The sequence below is a fragment of the Neopelma chrysocephalum genome, unplaced genomic scaffold (assembly GCF_003984885.1).
Source record: "Neopelma chrysocephalum unplaced genomic scaffold, ASM398488v2 Primary Assembly neopelma1_22b, whole genome shotgun sequence".
NCBI lineage: Eukaryota > Metazoa > Chordata > Aves > Passeriformes > Pipridae > Neopelma > Neopelma chrysocephalum.
This window is the reverse complement of record NW_020897690.1, coordinates 7,320,486-7,339,339: the sequence shown is the minus strand read 5'-3', so window position 1 is coordinate 7,339,339 and position 18,854 is coordinate 7,320,486. Positions and strand designations below refer to the sequence as shown.

The window sequence follows — 18,854 nt, the reverse complement described above, 5'->3', positions numbered from 1 at the left end:
CTTGACTTGATGCAGATTTTCCCTCCTACTCCCAAACTGTATGATGGTGAATGCATTCCTTTTCATGTTTTTTGTTTGTTTGTTTGTTTTTTGTTTTTGTTTTGTTGTTGTTTTGTTTTTGTTTTTTGTGCTTTTTTTGTTGTTGTTGGTGGTGGTGGTGGTGGTGGGTTTTTTTTCTTTCTTAGAAAGGATATTTAGAACCAATTAAAAAACCCACGGAAGTCCTCTTTCTCAAAGACTGTTTAGATGTTATCTTTCCTTAGAAGTTGTCATGTGCCACAAAAAAAAGCTAAAGACCATGGAACTACTGGTTCCAGCTCTCCCCAAATCATGTTTGCTGTTACGAAGATACTAGATTTTAGGAAAAGAATTAAGAGTGGAAGAATTGTTTCAGTATGCCTGAATGAGGTGAAGTAATACATTTTTTAAGGGTGACACAGTTGTCTAGTTGCCCTCTGACATTCTGAATAAACTATTTCCATTTTCTGTGCTCTGATAGCACAATATTAATGAAAGATTGTAATAAAATTACTCATTTTGCTAATTTCAGAAGTCTGAACCTTCAATTAGCATCATAAAACTTGCAGTTATGAACCAAGCAGTTGGTCACTTGTGGCAATGGATATCCTGAAGCTGCTTTGAAGAAGAGAATATGATTGTTAATTCAAAAATCAGAGAAATTTCAAAAACCTCAATATTCTACCATTAGGTTTCATCCCTACAGAAAGCAATGTCACAGACTGGGAACTCCAACCCAAAAGAGTTGCTTAGCTGGGGTCACAGCTGAAGATAGTGGGATTTGCATTAAATTTGCATTTAAGATGTGAGCTCCTCTCTGTATTCTCTTATGAATCATTCTGTAATTCCTCTGTTCTGAAGAATGCAGTCATAAAACTAGGTACTAAACCACTTTGTTTAAATACTGTTTTGTTAGAGTTTGAGGCAAAACTGGTGAAGGAAAAGGTACAGGCTCAGATTTGTGTTCATCTCTGACAGTTATAAATTGCAACACTATTTGACCTGCTGAATGTACTTCCACAACTTGTAGATTGGGGCAAAAAAATGATCCTCAGGCTGTCATATGTACATAAAAATGTGGATTGCTAGCTTGCAGCTGTCATGTTGACTTTGCGATATAGTTAGGCCTTTGCCAGGATGTGTTGAAAAACATCAGCATTTGTTACGTGCACCGTAAAAGAGCTAACAAATGGCAATGACTTTTCAAGCCAGCTTCTCAGAAACAAATTACTGTCTTAGAAGAGGCAGGGTGTGCTCTGTTAATCAGCCAACAAGGGTGAGATTTCTAAGTGTCCTTCTGTGCCCATAACATTAATTTTTAATTCTTTTTGTTCGGAGTTTATCTGTGCACCTGAGCAAAATGCATTTTGATATTAAAAAAGATGTAATGTTAGTTAGACAGATGGCACCCAATCATTTCAGGCTTTTAAGCTAAGAAAATAACATGCTTGCAATACATATAGCTAAGTTAATTATTATTAAAATAATTTGTTTTGAATTTCTAATCCCTCTGAAATTTAATAGCTGAAGTATCTTGTGATGAATGTCTAGCAGATTGCATTTAGTAATTAATAAATTGATATACAGTATGAGCTTTTTACCAGGCTGCCATCTGTTCCTTTCCTCACTGGGGACAACAGTTATCCAGTAATTGTCACACAGTCAGGGTGGAATAAACACACAGAGTTTAGAACCTCGAATATTTCTTATTCTAATTTGTAATAGTCCTACTGATTTGTTTGAATGTATTTTAATATGACTGCAGAAACTCAATGGTGATTAACACCCTGGATAGGAGGTAACATCATGCGTTTTACCTGTTTCTATAATGGTGTGAGACTTAGAAAGATTTAAGTGCAGATTCCATCACGTGACTTGTCATTGAGTATCACTTTAGCTTCAAATAGCCCTGTTTATTTCTGTCAAGATTCTTCTCAACATAGATAAAATTAATACTGAAATGAAACTTGCAAGAATTACTATATTTTCGACAAAGGTTCATAAAAGCAGAGGCAAAGGGCCTAAATATTTAGGCATTCTGTTGGTGGAAACTTATTCTAAGCAGGATTTTCAAGGGAAGCTAGAGCTTGCTTAGAAGGATGCCAAAGCTAAGGGCACATAAAGACAGATTCCTCTTGCCTCTTGTGCAGGATGACAGGTAGCAAATGAGAGCAGGTTCATCTCATCCAGCCTGCATAGGACCTACAGAAAGGTGTTCAGCGTGGTCATGAAATTGTGGGACACCTCCATTGGCTTCTGATGACTTTCTTGTCCTTTCTCTTTTCCACCATCATCTACTCATGTGTAATTTCCCTGGTGCTTACTCTGAAGTTGTTGTGTCTTCCGTTGGGAAAAAGGAGTTAGCTGCATTTGAAACAGGGCACTGGAGTGAATGGTTATTAGAGTTCTCCAACTGGAGGTTTCAGCAGTGTGAAAGCTGATCCAGTCTCACAGTATGCCAGCTTTTCCCACCATTATCCATGATATCATATGCACAGAAGCAAGCCAGAAGTTATAGCTGTCAGGTGTGTAAAATACCTAACACGTGACAAGGGTAGTGCTGGTAGGGAGTCCTACAGCACACATCCTGGCATCCTTTGCTTATAAGTGTGCATGCTGTCATTATTATAACCACTGGGCAAGCATATCACCTTGGCTGGGTTGTAATTAGGCAATCAAACTTCAAACTCCCCTCCTTCAGGCACCTCAGTCATAAATAGACCCGGCATCCTTGTGTTAAACCTGTAATGCCCCTTCTTGCACAATCAAATTCCAAAGGCTGGTGCCTTTACTGGAGCACACTTAGAGCTGCAGTGTGTGGTCTACATTGCATGGGGAAATGATCTCTCTGCTGTACCAAGCCAGGCTTTACTACTAAGGCAGCTGTGTGGTTGGATAAGAGAGCAGGACCTTCCACATTGCCAAATATTGCTTCTACGTATGATCCAGCAGCGTGGTCAAGAAAATTCAAGACATTGCTTGCTCTAGAAACATGAGATAGCTAAGAGCAGTTGTCGCACTTGCTTTAAATATATACTTTAAGACAAAAGAGCAAGTTTGCAGCTTTGTTTCAAATTATGGGAACAATCTGCATTTTAACTAAGTATGTCATTAAAGTTGCCCTAAAAATTAATGGAAGGTAGGATAAGTCACTGAACTGTTGAGTGAATTGCAGTCCTTAATGTGTGATTCTGTGGACTGTGGTATTTTGAGAGGAATTTCCAGTGCTGGCTGTACTGAAGGAATCACAGTCTAATCATGAGATAGGGATTCTTTTGTGCTTTGGGTTGCAGAAGAAGATTTTTTGTGGCCCTTCCCATTTTTCAAAAATATTTTTGAGATTAGTTTCTCCCATGAGATACAGCAAAAACCACTATACTCCCAAATCAGATAGGAATTGATTTTCAGAGAGGCTTTCCCGGGCAAAGGAATCCTTATTCTATCTGCACATGACTACTGAGGAGTTGCAACTCTCCACAAGCTCCCCTGACTTCACTGTGAACAGTGATAAATACAGATATACAGCACAGCTCCCTTTCCAAGCCATGCCTTAGGGCAGACCAAACATCACCTTGGCACAGACGGATGCTTTTGCTTCAAGTCTGATTGAAAGCCCTCAGCAGAAACCGAGCCATATTACCATTGTAGGAACACACAAATGAGTTGCTGAGGGAAGCAATTTACTGCTATCCAATTCCTCTAGAGCTGCTGTCCATTTACAGGCTCCTACCCTGCAGCTCATAAGGTACAGCTGGCTATCTTCTGCAGAGGAATAATGACTTGAGAAGTGTTAGGGAGAACAGCAGCTCAGAGAGACAACTGGGAGTCACTGATCCTATCCTTGTGCCTCATTTCTTTTGAAGGACAGAGCATTAATGAGGCGCTGCCCTGAAACATGTAAGGAAGCTGAAAGAGAGGGAAAATGAGCTTTCACTCAACATGAAATTAGGATGTCAAAGAACAGTATTAAGATACCAGCAAAACCAAGGAGAAGAGATTCTGTAATCATCTATTCATCAATATTAGAAGCTTGCATAATAAACAAGAGGAGGTTCAATTGCTCATTTGGGAGCATATTTTGACCTAATTGTTGTTACTGAAATCTGTTGGGAAGATCTGATTCATTGGAATATTAAAATTAATGACTACAACCTATGTAGGAACAATCAAACGTGGGGGAGAAAGGATAAGGGAGGGGCAGTCTGTCAAGGGATACATTGCCTATTTGAACGCATTTACACCAGAAAAACATGCTCTCAAGTATTAATAAGCTAACTTATTTTAACCCGTCCAAAAGGAAGGGTTCTTTTCCAGTCAGGGCAATGTGGCTGCAGTCGGGTCACAGGCTCTTAGGTGAGCATTTTGGCATGTGAATCAGTCTTTCTTTTGTACACTTTTATTATTGCTGTTTGTTTTCTTATCTCATTGCTGTTTCCAGTAAATTGTTCTTTTCTCAACCCACAAGCTTTACCTTTTGTGCCTCTAATTCTCTTCTCCATCCCGCCACAGGGGGGAAGGGGAAGGGAAAGTGAGGGACCGAGAGAGTGGCGAATGGTTTTGAGAGTCTTGGTGGGGACACTGAATTGGGGAGTACCGTTCCTAAACCGCAACAGAACTCCAGCCTATACTATATGCGGTGTCTAATGCTGCTACTGCTGAAACATAATGCAGCTAGTAATGAAAAATACTTCTGAAAATTGTAGGTGACTATCACCTAAGTTGGAAATGTGGCATCATTACGCATTTGTCTGTATTACACCTAATCCTGACGGCTGTAAGTTATTAGTACCTGAAGTGCAGGTGTTCTTGATTTGCACATATTTATTATACAAAATCAAATTACTATAGAGATAAATAATTCTATACAATAGGTCCAGCAAGTTCTGATCAAGGAAAAAAAAAAGGCCCCACTTTTTTAAAATAAACCTAATTTTAAAAGGTAGAGAAAGCAATTTTAGGGAGGGGGAAAAGAAGAGAGAGAGAATTTTACACCAAATAGTATATAGAAACAGTGAATAAGTAGTTGTGGGCTACTGTTTCTGAAAATAAAAATAATTTTGGAGCATTCAGAAGGAGAAGAACTAAAGCTCAAGAGGAAGGGTGTATGTGTGTGTATGTGCTACTTCTTTTGCTCTATTACAAAATTGAAATGCTGATAGTGCAGTGGAAGTGCTCAGTAAAACATTCTGGTTTCATTTGTAGTCAAGTCAGATAGTATAAATAGTATATATAGGATATGATGAAATATTTTCCATGCTATCAGTACCGCAGAAGCACCAACTGTTGAAGACATAGTCTGTAACAAGCAGATCTGTCTGGTTTGCACCTGAAAGCTTTAAAAATCAGTGATAAAGAATTCTCTGGGCTGTTAATGACTCTTTTGTCTCCCTTTGTTCAGTATAATAATGATAAATAATATACAACTATTTTTAGAAAAGATAAATGTGATGATTGGAGGGCATCAGCCTCTCATTCTGGCACCTATCAGAAGCACAGCAGTGAAATAGAAAGTGGAAAATCAAATGGGTACCAAATTAAGGGAGAGGAAATTATTTAATGGCAGTTGCCATGAGTTCATGGAAAACCTTTATGGAAAAAAATTACCTTTTCTAAAGTTTATTTTTACGAGAAAGTTGTTTGTACAACAGAACATTTTATGTAAGTGTACCACCTCAAAACTTTCTCAGCCAGGTGCAATCTCTAATCTCCCACAAATCTAAGTAACTAGAGAGCACAACATCCATGCAGAGCACATCTAACATGCAAAAATACTGCAAATCCATAGATAGTTAAATGTTAAGAAATCATTAGAAAATGAGTGTGTTTCTAGAGACTGTTCTTGGCCTTGTGATCCCTTCCACTGGTGACCTGGGAGAAAATGAGTCAGTACTGATTTGGTGTGGATGACAGGGAACAGGTCACTGAGATAACAGGATGCGTAAGCAGGAGGGATTTTAATGTCTGAGGACAGAATTATCTCTAGCTAGTCCAGGATCTAGGTGATTTTTCCTTGATGTTGGCCTCTGTCCTACAGACTGTTGACCCTGAAAAAGACTCATTGGGGAATAAGGTGGATAGTAAAGTAAATGTGAACAGTGATGGTCAGTGCAGAAAAATGGTCAAAAAGTGATATGATTGTTGGATGTTTAAACTGAAGAATGTCATAGATGGTATTTGGCTTTGATGACAACTCTTCTGGAGCAATATGTCCAGCTCTGGTACCTGTAACTCCAGAAGGTGTCAACATACTGGCAAAGGGCACCAAGGGTAATAAGAACAGCAAAAGGGGAAATACCACAAAAGAAAGCCATGAGCAGTGCCATTTGTTTAATTTATTCAAACCATAGGTGATCATTTATTGGTATGGAAAAATGAAATCTGACACTAAAGGACACTTTAAAATGCCAAATGTGGGCATAGGAATTTGGTATCTAGAAAGAAGGAGAAATAAAATGAGATGTACATTTGTAAAGATAAAGGCAAATGACCCCTATGGCAAATTCGTAAGAGTGGTGATAGAATTTCTACAGTGGCAATTTTGTAATAAAGTTTGATATGTATTAATCTCTGGAAAATGCACAACATGCTTTAGACAGAAGTCAATTTGGGAGTCTCACCTGCACTGTTTTTCATGGAAACCCAGTCCCAGAGGTAGGAGGGAGAGATTCCTTTCAGCTAAAATCTGGGAAAATTAGGAAGGACGGTTGTGGATTTCTTTTTCCTGTTTACATTTGAAGAATGTAAATGCAGCTGTTTCATTGGTGGTGTTTGATTTACTGTTGCTACAGCACATAAAGCTGCTATGAGAAAAGGAATCACTTTGATCTCTGTCCATCCGACAGCCTTGTGTAGTGAGCCGTGCACCACCACAGTACTGTGATACTTTAAGTGATTCTCAACTCCCTCTGAAGATTTCAGTAGTTCTTTTCCTTTGTTTCGGATATCCAGCTCTCCTTTATCATTTTGTTAAAAATCAAAAATAGGAGTGGCTAATGGTAGTGAAACAGTAAGAGTATAATTTATTTCTCTTTTACTTGGTGAAGAGTTTTGATGTCCATGTCAACAGTAAGATTGGTGTAAATGTTTTTAAGATCAGAATATTCAAGATATTGATTTTACTTTTTAGGATACATAGCCTTTCTACTAGTTTCTCGTTAAGATGACTTTTTTTTCTTTTATTCCTGCAGAACTAAGCAGAGTAGTCTGTAAAATACACCACAGCATATATGACATATGAGCATTGTCTAATCTCATAGTTGGGTATCAAAAAGGGGAAAAATGCAAGCAGTAACCTTGCATAAGGATATCTATAATTAAAGACTGCTAGAGAAAATACTCTTTAAATCCCCAGTACCTAATATTCAAGGACATAAAAAAGGACAGGATTTATACATTATCAGTGCCAATTAGGAGTAAATGTGACTGGGACATATGTCAATGCCAGTTATGTGTCTGGTGGAGCGGGAATAAATAAAAATGACTGAAATAAGAATAAAGGGAGAGCCAATCAATGAAGCACTAGTGTTTTCAGGGATGCTTTTCTATCACTGGTACAGTTCTACCAACCTCCAATTCACTGATTTTGAAAAGGGGAGCACCAGGGTTAATAGATTCAATATACAATAGCTTCATGTTGACAGTATTCTTGAAGGCAGATGGATTTAGGTAAGCAAAATCAGACCTTAATTTGAAAATCATGCTTTCTGTTAACAACACTGTATTTTTTTTCAGAGTATGAAGGATCTGGGACAGAAGTTCAGAGAAAACACTCAAAATGTGGAGTTTGCAAATATAGGGCTGAATGTGATGAAGATGCAGAAAATGTTGGGTATGTAATGTTTTCTTTAACAATATCACTAAACAAAAGGGGAAAAATGTTAAAAGAAAAGAAAAAGTACGTGATCTTGACTTGTTTGTACTTGACTTGTACTTGACTATGTTTGCTCTTACTAATTGAAGATTTAATGCTGTCCAGTAATAATGTGTTTGATATGCGTCTGTAAAGAACAAACCATCTGCAGTTGTAAGGTAAAGGGAGAAAACAACAAAGAGTTATACTGGACAGTCTTTATATAATATTTTTCAAACAAAGGACCTTGGTTTGTTTTATTCTGCCAACAAAACAACCAAAAACCCAAGCAGGAATGCCAAATAATACTGATAATTCATCCCTGAGATTTTTTTCTTTGTGTTCTGCTTGTTCATAAAGTGTTATAGAGAGTTATTTCCATCAGTGCAAAGCTTGGACCTAAACACTAAGTTGAACTGGGGACCTGAGCCAAACTCACTGTGACATTTGACCTCTTAGATGCACCCAAGGGAAACTCATTGAGAAATATTAGTTACTTGTCAAAGTTCAGAACAAATTATCAAGAAAAAAGAAGCTTTTAAAGACAATCTGTAATGCTGAAGCAGATGCACCCAATCTCCCCACTCAAGGTACTTGGTGTTTAGAGTATACCCTGGCTGTCAGAAAGGGCAGAGACATCATGGAGGAAAGGACTTCTTTAGACAGCCCCATGAGGCATTAAAGGTTTTATGGGAGGTAAAAGAAGTTCCATCTGACAGGGTTTTGTTTTCCCATAGCCGTTGTCCTGGAAGTGGCCACCGGTATGGAAGAGGCTTACCTAGGGTCTGGGCTGATGGCAGGCACTGGGGTTGCAGCTGCAGACGCGGTGCGTGACGATGTTTGAGAGGTGTGCAAATGGTACATTTTGTGTACACAGAGGGAACAGCATCTCAGAATAATGTGCTTGAACATCACTAATCGGAGGAAGCACCACTCTCCCTTTTCTTGTCTTCCAGCCAGAATCCATTTAATGTTGATACATGTCTTAATTGCACAAGACTTTATTATGGGTATCCGCATGAAGAAATCTCAGGCAGTAAAGCAGCTTAGCACTAATATTCAAGACATGTATTCAAGATTAAATCATAACATACAAGGGAAACCAAAATGGTAATAGTACGCATGAATACTAGCACGATACTTCATATTTCATAAAATGCCATAGTACAGAAGCAGGCTTGCTCTTTTCAGGAGAGAAAAATGAGCTGTAGTTGTAGTTATAATACTAATAATTTTCTGCAATATTGCCTTGTTCTGTTTCATTTATGACTAGCAAGATAGGTATAGATTTGTTTGTTGTATGCACTGAGATGTGCTTTTGGCTTGGAAAATAAATCCTGAAACATTCAACTTCAGTAAAAGCTTTCCTAGTGCACTTGTAGACCTGGCATTCCTGCAGCTATATAGTATCTATAAGAGAGTTAGAATAAAGTTGAGTGGGAGATTTGTTCTCTACATCCTACTCATATAAAATGAAACCATCCTCCTGCTCCTTGACAACAAGAGGAAAGTGGTCTTTTTGTCTCTAAGATTTCTTTAATGAGTCCTCATTAAAAAAAAATGTGGAAACAAAAACTTTTATGTAGAAAATACTCAAAAGTTAGAAAATATTCCCATGAAGGTTATTAGGTTATTCACAATTTATTGGATAATTTTTTCTTTTTTTTTTTTCAGTTTTCAAACCTGTGTAATTTAGTTTTTTCTCCAGTATCTTTGACCATTGAAACAGGCTTTGGTCATATTCACTGTTTAGATATAGATTCAATCAGGGTCTGTTAACACAGATTACCTTCACAATGTCGATTTTGATAAGTCACATAGCAAGTCACAAACTTGCTGAAGTAGAACTTAGGAGTTGGCTTTTTTTTCCTAAAATCAAAATAGTTATTTACCTCGCAGAAGCAAGATGGAATTGAAATCTTCTGTTTGGGAAACTTCAGTAGAGTACCCCTTACAAATGCTTTTTACGTCTAATTTTTACTCCCTTTACTGCTGTGTTTCAATGTGGGTTTTAACATCCTAAAATTATATCATGACATAAAATTATTGGCAGCACAAGTGTTTTTCATTAGACTTGTATAAACATTGCTGGTCTGAATTATCGTTTAATTCAATTTTACACCATATTAGAAACACTATCACCCCTAATTCTAGCTAATCACAAAACACCCTAATTTCATAAAAATGTTTTGTTTTGATTTTCCTTTTTAAGACTTGAGAATGGCCACTGAAAATTTTTGAATAGTAGTGTAATGTCTATTGAACCACAAACTAGAAGTACATTTAGTTCTGTTCAAGGAGATTTCTTAGGCCTGCATAACCCTTGCTTGCACCTTGTGATGCTAAATCACTTAATAGAGTGTTTACATGATTACAGAAGGCATTTAAAGAGAATTTTGTTTCATCATAGTACCTGGATGAGTTAGCTGAACTGTTTCCTAATGTTTAATAGATAATCTTGAGCCGTATTCATGATACATACAGTAAATATACAGTCATGCATTTTTTCATTTTCTTTTCCAAGCTGTGCAATCTGAGACCTCATCTCCTTCTGCTCTGAGTGTTCTTGAGAAGCAATATAGTATTTGTATCCTGATTTTTGAATAGGGAAATGAAATTACAAATAAAATATTTAGTGCACTGGTGAAAGAAGAGATATAGATCCCAGCAAGTGTTGAGTGGTTTGAGGTAAATGAGTTGCCATTAATGAGGAATCCCAGGACCTGCCACGAGGCCAACCACAACAGCCTGGAGCACAGAATAGGCAGAATTTCTCCCAGTAATGGAAAGATCCTGCTAAAGACGATTTTATTCCATAGAGACGGTGGTTTGTCTTTTGGGCCAGGATAGCTGTGAGAGTTCTATGCAAAAAATGGTGGCATCTGCTACTTTCAGTGAAAACTGTAGGATGATCCTTACAACACAGAAACAGGAGCAAGAACACTTGGGCATTTCCTGATTTTTGGAGTTGAACTTGCTGATGTCTAAATAGGTCCTTTCTTCTCAGAGGTGCCCAGTGCTATCATGATGGGAAATGGGCACAAGTCAAAGCTTGGGAAATTCTGGTTTGACGTAATGGAAAATGAATACTCCAACATGGTGTCTGGCATTTCCACTCATAGAGGTGGTCTGAACTTGATCAGACACAGCCTTGGGACCAACTTCGAGCAGGGGCTGAGACTAGATGACCTCTACACATCCCTCCAAGTCTAAATTTATCTGTGAATCTGTGTAATTACCGAATCTTGGTACTTTTTAAAAGCAAATTTATAAGATCAGTTACACAGAGCTGAGATGCACTCCATATTACAAGTCAGTGATGTCAAATTTTTGTATTTTCCCCTTTGAAAAAGTTTCAGATTTTTTTGTTTTCATGCTTGGTGTTAAAACATTATGGCTATCTCTTGATCAAAGATGCTATTTAAGCTTTTATTAGGCTAGATCACACATAGTCTGAAGAGCTCAGGCTTTGCACAGAGTTTTAGATTTGTATCTTTAGTTTGTTTGATTTCACAGAAACATTATCTTTCTAAACCAGAAGCGGTAAAAATGCATAGTAAACTAATTGCAAAAATATAAACAACTTTATAATTTCCACTGCCTCTACAAAAAAATTCAGTGCTGATTCTAAGTGGAGTGGTTGAGACACAGAAATAGTATCTGAGGAGAGGGTCATCATAAGCAGCAAACTTAAAAAAAATTGTATTCAACTGTTTGCAAATCAGTATATTATTTCTTTATCTAAACGCAAAAAGGAATCAGGTTGAGGAAACATCACAGAAATATATTTCTCCGTATTTTTCTTCTTTTTCCAATCAACTTGTAAGTATTTTAAAAAGTTGTTAGTTTGTGGTTAATCTTTTCAAGGGCATAGACAATCACTTATGGATGCACTAGTCCTAAGTTGCATAAACACATAATATTCAATATTGTCCGAACGGTGGTTTTCTGTAAGTCTAAGGTAACAGGGTGCAAACAACAGGATTCACATGGCTTGGCTGTGATTTTTTTCCCATTTAGCAGCAGAACTGAAACAGGTGGTATATGTCATGGGGAAAGCTGCTGCCTGAAACCATTCAGTCAGTAATATTAAAACACTTTAAACAATACAGCATGAATGCAAAACAAATTAAGACAGATGTGGCTGCAAAATAGTTTTCATCAGTGTAGCACTTAGATCAACTCTTTCTTCAATGAAAGCAGTATAGTATTTGTAAAGCTACTGTGGCTTTTAAGAACTCTAAGTGAATTTTCGTAAAACTCAGGTAAATAATGTTCATTGTAATTTTTATAAAGCTTCTAAATAACATGATACCTCAGTTAACTGCATATGACTGAAGCAGAAATTATTATTTAGAGTCTTTTGAGAGCTGAATAACTCTGTTTTTAAAATTTTTTACAGTAGCGACCTGCAGCACTGGCAAGAAACTGGTAATATAAACATACTGGTGGAATTGGGTTTTTTTACTATTGTGATTAGAAAGGTGGGCTCTTAAGTACATATATTTCTCCATAAGACTTCATTTTTCAAATGATCCTGATCTCCATATGTTTTTAAACTTGTCTTGCTATTATCTGGTCATTTTTTCCACAAATTTTTGTATTAATAAAAATTATATATTGTACTACTTTAATATGGACATTTTATATATACTGATTCCATTGAAGAACGGGAGTTTCATCTCATTTTTTTCTTTGAAAGTATCTTTCTAACATAAAAAGTAGTGTTGCTTATAAGGAGTTATGTCCTCTGCTCTTGCACTGTTTTTGTGGGGTGTCTCTTTCCTCTTGCATGCCAAAACATTGCTAGATACCCAAATAAAACAACATGCCAACATGTTGCAAGTCTTAAAAGGAATGTTGCTTTAAAAGGCATTTTAAAATGTGTTGTAACTTCAGGAACATAATATCCAAAAAGAAATAATGAACCGTAGAGTAATTTAGATTGGAGGGATCTCTGAGGAGTCATCTGGTGTGGGCTCCTGCCCTGCGCTGCATCCAGGGATAGTTCATTCATTTGAGCTCAAGGGCTTCTCCAGGAGAGGTCTGACCATCTCTGTGAAGGAAGATTTGACATCTGGGCATATCTGCTCAAGAGCTGAGCTTCTCTCACTTTAGGGAATAATTTCCTTGTTCAATCGGAATTTCTCTCTCTGCAACTTGCAACTATTTTCTTTCATTCCTCTACCGTGCACCTCTGAGAAGAGCCTCCCTCTGTATTCTTGGTAACCCCTCTTATGTTGTTGGTGACAGCAGTCACCTCCTTGGCCTCCTCTTCTCCAGGCTGAACAAGTCCAGTGCCCCAACCATTCCTCACACAGCCCCTGCTCCGGCCCTCTATCCATTGCAGTGTCTCACCCACTGGAGCCTCTCCAGTTTCTATAAGTGTTTACTGTTACTGGGGAGTCCCGAAACCAGACAGAGTGCTTCACATGGGACCTCATGAGTGCGGAATGAAGGCCAAAAGTCATTTCCGTTGCTCTGTTGGTGACCCTCCTGTGGTGCAGTCTCCCAACCTGCTGCTCTCCTTTACCCTCAGGTCCTTTTCTACAGAGCTGCTCCCCCGCCAGTCCACCTGCTGTCTGTACTGTTGTTTTCCTGTCATCTTCAGACTTCTAGAGGTTCCTTCACCTTGTCAAGGCCCTACTTGAGTGGTCATCTTGATCATCTTTTTTTTTCTTTGATAAGGAAATCATTAACTTAAAAATAGCCTCACTGTAAAAATTCAAATTTGTCATGTTTTCGTATTTTTTTAACAGATGAGATATGGAAATGAGATTCTGAACACATTCAGTCTCTTTTTAATAAGTGTACTATGCTGTCAAAGATCTGTTTTGACTTTTAATGTAGATTTTCAAGAAAGATTGACAACTGATCCCCAAAAAGACCTTTTGAGATTAACATTTTACAAGATTTACTTCAAAAAGGAAATGTGTTTCATCAACATATAGATTCAACTGGCCCATAATTTATGTAGGGTCTGTTTACACAATGACTACACAGAAATTCAGAAGTATAAGTATTAACAATTAGAAATACCAGTGTGGACATTTCAAAGTCCTAGTCTCTGCCTTGTCTATATAATTTGTCCTCCAGGGAAAGATTTGGGCTGTTTGAAGTCTGGCATGCAAGTTTATATTTTTCTCTTTTGACCACTTTCTCACTCATTTACCAACTTTTTTTTTTGTAATTAACCCTTTTAGGCTATGATATTGTATGTAGGCATTCATAAGGTAGGGTATTCTAATCCTATTTAAATGCAATTCACAGTTTTCTAGTCCAGCAGAAAAAAAAATCCCAAGTATTTGTGTGTAAAACAAACTATTCAGACAATAGAGAAAATCAACCTAAACAAGGGATTTAAGATTGCGTTGTGGGATTACTGAATTATAAAAAAACGAGCTACAGGATATTCTCATATAAGAGAAATAGCATAATGTTCTTTTCATTATACCGACTATTAAGAAATTGAATAGATCCTAGATGGATAATAATCCAGGCCTGGTTTTTTAATGTATATTTTTAGTGATCTTCAAAGCAGTGTGTGCCAAGTCTTTGAAGGTTCCTGTTATTTGAGGGTGGGGGGAGGGTTAGGGCACTCTTGAGAGAGGAAACATCAGTTCACCATGTATGCTGCGAGAAGCTCACTGCAGGTAAGGACTAAATTTCTACAGTGGTCAGAAAGAGCCCTGCCACGAAATTAAAAATGGGAATGTAGGGATGTCTGGAAAGTAGCTGAAGCTTATGGTATTCAAAGCGTGTTCTGCATTGATGGGCAGATGTAAAAACTGACAGTGTTCAAGCAGGACACAGAGAAGCTTGTAGAATTGAATTCTACTTCTTTTGTGCTATAACGGGATTTTAGGAAACACACCAAAAACCTAATGAAGATTCAAGTCTAGTCAAATAGGTAGAAAAATCACTTTGAAATCCAAATTTTCCTAGTTCAGGTTTCATCTGGGAGCAATTGCACACAAGGGAAGAAACATCAAATGAAAGGTAATCCTTCATTTGGCATGGTTATATTCCTAACTGCAATTGCAACACTTCTGATATTTCAATTCACCTAAATTTATTGCATCAAGCATACCCTTATCCATCTGTGTGCATTTCACACGCTTTCTTTTACTCTAGTGTTTCCATTTTACATTTGTAAGCAGATGTGCCAATAAATCGGTGAGTACCTGAGAAAGCTCACTGTTGCTGTCAGCTACTGGGAAGGGATAGCAAGCAGGACTCCCTGTGAGACCAGGCCAGAAGAATACATTTGTGAGCAAACCCCAGATGGGCACAAATGCAGTAGCTTGATCTGTTGGTTGGAAATGGCAGTCTTCCCCAGTAGCCAAGCCTGCTCCACAAATCTGTAATGCTTTCCTTTCCCTTTTTTCCCCTCTCTTTTCTTTGAACCTACCATGGTTTTTAAGCACACAGAACTTCCAACAGACCACGTACACCTTGAAGCCTGAAAACAAAAGGGAGCCTTGAAATGTGTTCTGATCTCTGGGGATCTAATTAATTTACTGATAGCAGCAAGTGCTCTTACACCCTGAGCTTGTCACTTTACTAAGCACGTTTTCTTTGTTACACTTAGAATCCTCTAAAAAATGAGTTGTACATCTTCATTTCTTATTTATTAAAACCATCTAAAAATTTGTGTGGTTTAATTTTATCACTTTGTACTTTCCTGACATTCAAATGCTTTTCTGTTTAACTAATGGTGTTAATGAGTGATACGCATGCAACTTAAAAAAGCACATTTTCACAGCAAGCTGCTGCCTTTTTTCTTAGGGTGTCAGCTCTCTCATGGCAGGTGCCAAAGTTAAGGGTTTTTTTCTGTATACTCTAGTACATCAAGAAAGCATCTGAATAAATCCTGGTGACATTCCTGGGCTAAGTGAGAGAAAAGGTCTGTTGAGGACACTAAGTAGCAACCCCCTTCAGCAAGACATCAACTTTAAGAATTAACTCCCTGTTTTAATCCCTTTAGTTAAAACCAGTAGGAAGGTTATAGCGAAAAACACCTCTCGTAGTTCTCTCATTCCTTTTATTCCAGTGTGGCTTTTACAGCAAAAATTTGAAGGACTCATCAAGCACATTCAAGATGTCCTTAGTACACAATTCTGTTAAGTGACTTTTCGTTAAGTGACTCTTTTCTTCTGAAGGTTGTGCTGAGCAGCCACACATCATGCTGAAGGCACCAGTTGGTAGTTTTTCTTTATTTTCATGGGGGACTAAGCAGGATCATGTTTGTCAAACATATGCAAAAGCCAACAGCAGAGCAGCAGTGGGGCTCAAGCTGTGGAGTCCTCACTCAGCTCCAAACAAAGGTGGCAAAACACCCAGCATCAGTAGTAGGGCTAAGATTTTGCCATACTCTTGACTTGTATTGAGATGAGATGACTGCTTTACCCAATGAGGCAACACCTCTGGGAAGCCTGAGGGAAGGCTGACACTTTGAAAGAGCAACTGGGAGAGCAGAGAAGCTTTTTATTGTAGGGTTTTGAGTGTTGTGCTTGTTTTTTTTTATGCAGACTTTTCTCTGCTTATCCTCAATTTTAGCAACTGAAGATCAGCTTCACTTACAAATTTATGCTTGTACCACTGCTGGACTTCAGGCAGTTGTTCCTGGAAGGTACTCCAAATAGCAGTAATAAATAATTGATATCTAGGAGAAAGGTAGTATGATACTACTAGGATGGAAGATACTACGATCTGCCTGGCAGAAAAGGACCTGAGGATGTTGGCTGACAGCTGGCTGAACATGAGCCAGCAGATTGCCCAGGTGACCAAGAAGGCCAATGGCATCCTGGCTTGTATTAGAAGTAGCGTGGCCAACAGTCCGTCTGTACTCGGCACTGACAATGCCACACCTCAAATCCTGTGTTCAGTTTTGTGCCTCTCACTGTAAGAAAGACATTGTGGTGCTGTGTGTCCTGAGAAGGAAAATAGGGCTGGTGAAGGGTCTGGAGCACAAGTCTGATGAGGATCAGCTGAGGGAGCTGAGGTTGTTTAGCCTGGAGAAAAGGAAGCTCAGGGGAGACGTTATTGCTCTCTACAACTACCTGAAACGAAGTTGTAGTCAGGTGGGAGGTCAGCCTCTTCTCCCAGGTAACAAGTGACAGGACCAGAGGAAATGGCCTCAAGTTGTACCAGGGGAGGTTTAGATTAGATAATGGGTAACTATTTTTTCACCAAAAGGGTTGTAAAGCATTGGAACAAATTTTCTAAGGAAAGAGTCACCATCCCTGGAAGTGTTCAAAAAATACGTGGATGTGGCACTTGAGGACATGGCTTAATGGTGAACGTGGTGGTGGTGCTGGGTTGATGGTTGAACTGAATGATCTTTTTCTAACATTAATGATTCTATGTTTAAAGGTACTGTGGCATTTTTGTTTGCAAAATTTCAAAAAAATTACTTTTCTTTTTGTGAAAATATGCATGATTCCAGGTTTTCTTTCCTGAGATCCTTCCTCATTCCCTTGTGGGATCACTCCTAAGGAATAAACATACCTGTCAGAGCACTGTTTGCCTGAGAGACGGGTTTGAAGCTTCTGCACTGCCTACCCGGGAGACTTCCCACATGTGACCCCAAGAATCAGGCTGGCTGCTCACCTAAGCTGTGATTATTCCATATGCACCTTCCTGGTCTGCTTCCAGCATGGAAGTAACAGACCTGGGTTTGAGCCTCATGCTTTCCACACTACGAGTTTAAATACAAGATCTTGTTCTGCAGTTGTTTATGATTGACATCATCACGTGCAGTCTTCTCATTGGATTGTATCAGCCATCCAAACTCAGGCCAGCCTTTAGCATTTGTGAAAATATACTGAGGTGTCAAAATAGCAGTATTTCAGAGGTTCTAGGTAGATAATTTCTCACAGAAGAAATTAAGATTCTATATCAGAGTAGTTTTCTGTTATTATAACTACTGTTGTGTGATGGGTACTATTCTATTTTTATTTTTTTTTTACTATTTTTAGCCATATCTCTAGCTGTATAGCATAATATTTTTAAGCTGGATATATGAATTTAGAAAGACAATCAAAACCTTTGCCTCCTTTTGCCCCTGAAACCCAGTTTTCAAGTTAATGCCCATAGCAGGCTGGTGGCCAGAGGAGTTCAGCCTCACAGCTGGGCTGCCGTTCATCAGTCCTTCAGCCCAAGTCATACAGGAAAGTGTCTGTAGCTGCACAGCCAAGCTCAGCGAGCTGCATGTGGCACTGCTGTCATGAACCAAAGTACATGGACATATGCTGGTGGGAGCTAAGGCAGAAGTGAGAATTGGTGCTTAAAAGGCGGGATATTAGGAATTTTGCAGTTAAGGTCTACTCTCTCTCTTCCCGAGTGCCCTTCTTGTGTTCCTCCCACAAATCTCTGCTCCCTCTTCGCGTTCTCAGGTTTTTCCTGCCCTCCTTTCATGAGCAGCTCTCTGCATTTTCCTCTGCTCTCTTCATGCTCTCTCCTCACCATAAGAGAGACCTTTAAGGGAATGGATTACGATATGGGACAGCAATTCTGTGTTCAGATTCAGTCTTAACTGTGAAGAAAAACAAGGCCCACAGTCCATGGTGCCTCACACAGGTTCTCCTACCTGCAAAAGCCTCTGATAAGACAGACCCTTTATGACCCCACTTTTAGCTCATTAACACTGTCTGCCATGTCTTCTTGCATACTTTGTGTGCTGTTTTTATGGTCTGTGAGATGGTTCAACCTCGTGGGCTCTGCTTAGTAGCCTTGAGCTTCAACATCTACCTGGCTTTAGCTCAAACTGGCTAGTGGGGGGAGTTGGCTCTCCTCAGGCTGTTGGATTTTCTGTCGTCTCAGGATCAAGCTATTGTCTGCCCTCTGTAGCTCTCTGACTTCAGGATGTAACATATTTTCAGTATTTCATAGCAGATTTGTTTGTGGATCTTCCAGTACTTTCCTGAGTGCTGTTTTGCTTCAGTCTGGGGTGGTCCTGTCCTCTCACAGGAACTCAGGCTCCGGT

At 38.7% G+C, this 18,854-nt stretch overlaps 1 protein-coding gene across 1 annotated transcript in view; it reads left to right on the top strand.

The window, feature by feature from the left end:
* The window catches only part of TMEFF1 (transmembrane protein with EGF like and two follistatin like domains 1), a 118,098-nt gene that overhangs the window by 82,782 nt on the left and 16,462 nt on the right, over positions 1–18,854 (top strand). Inside the window, exon 5 of the mRNA XM_027679340.1 lies at positions 7,750–7,846. Within this exon, the coding sequence (XP_027535141.1) occupies positions 7,750–7,846 (97 nt within the window). The remainder of the gene's footprint in view (positions 1–7,749; positions 7,847–18,854) is intronic.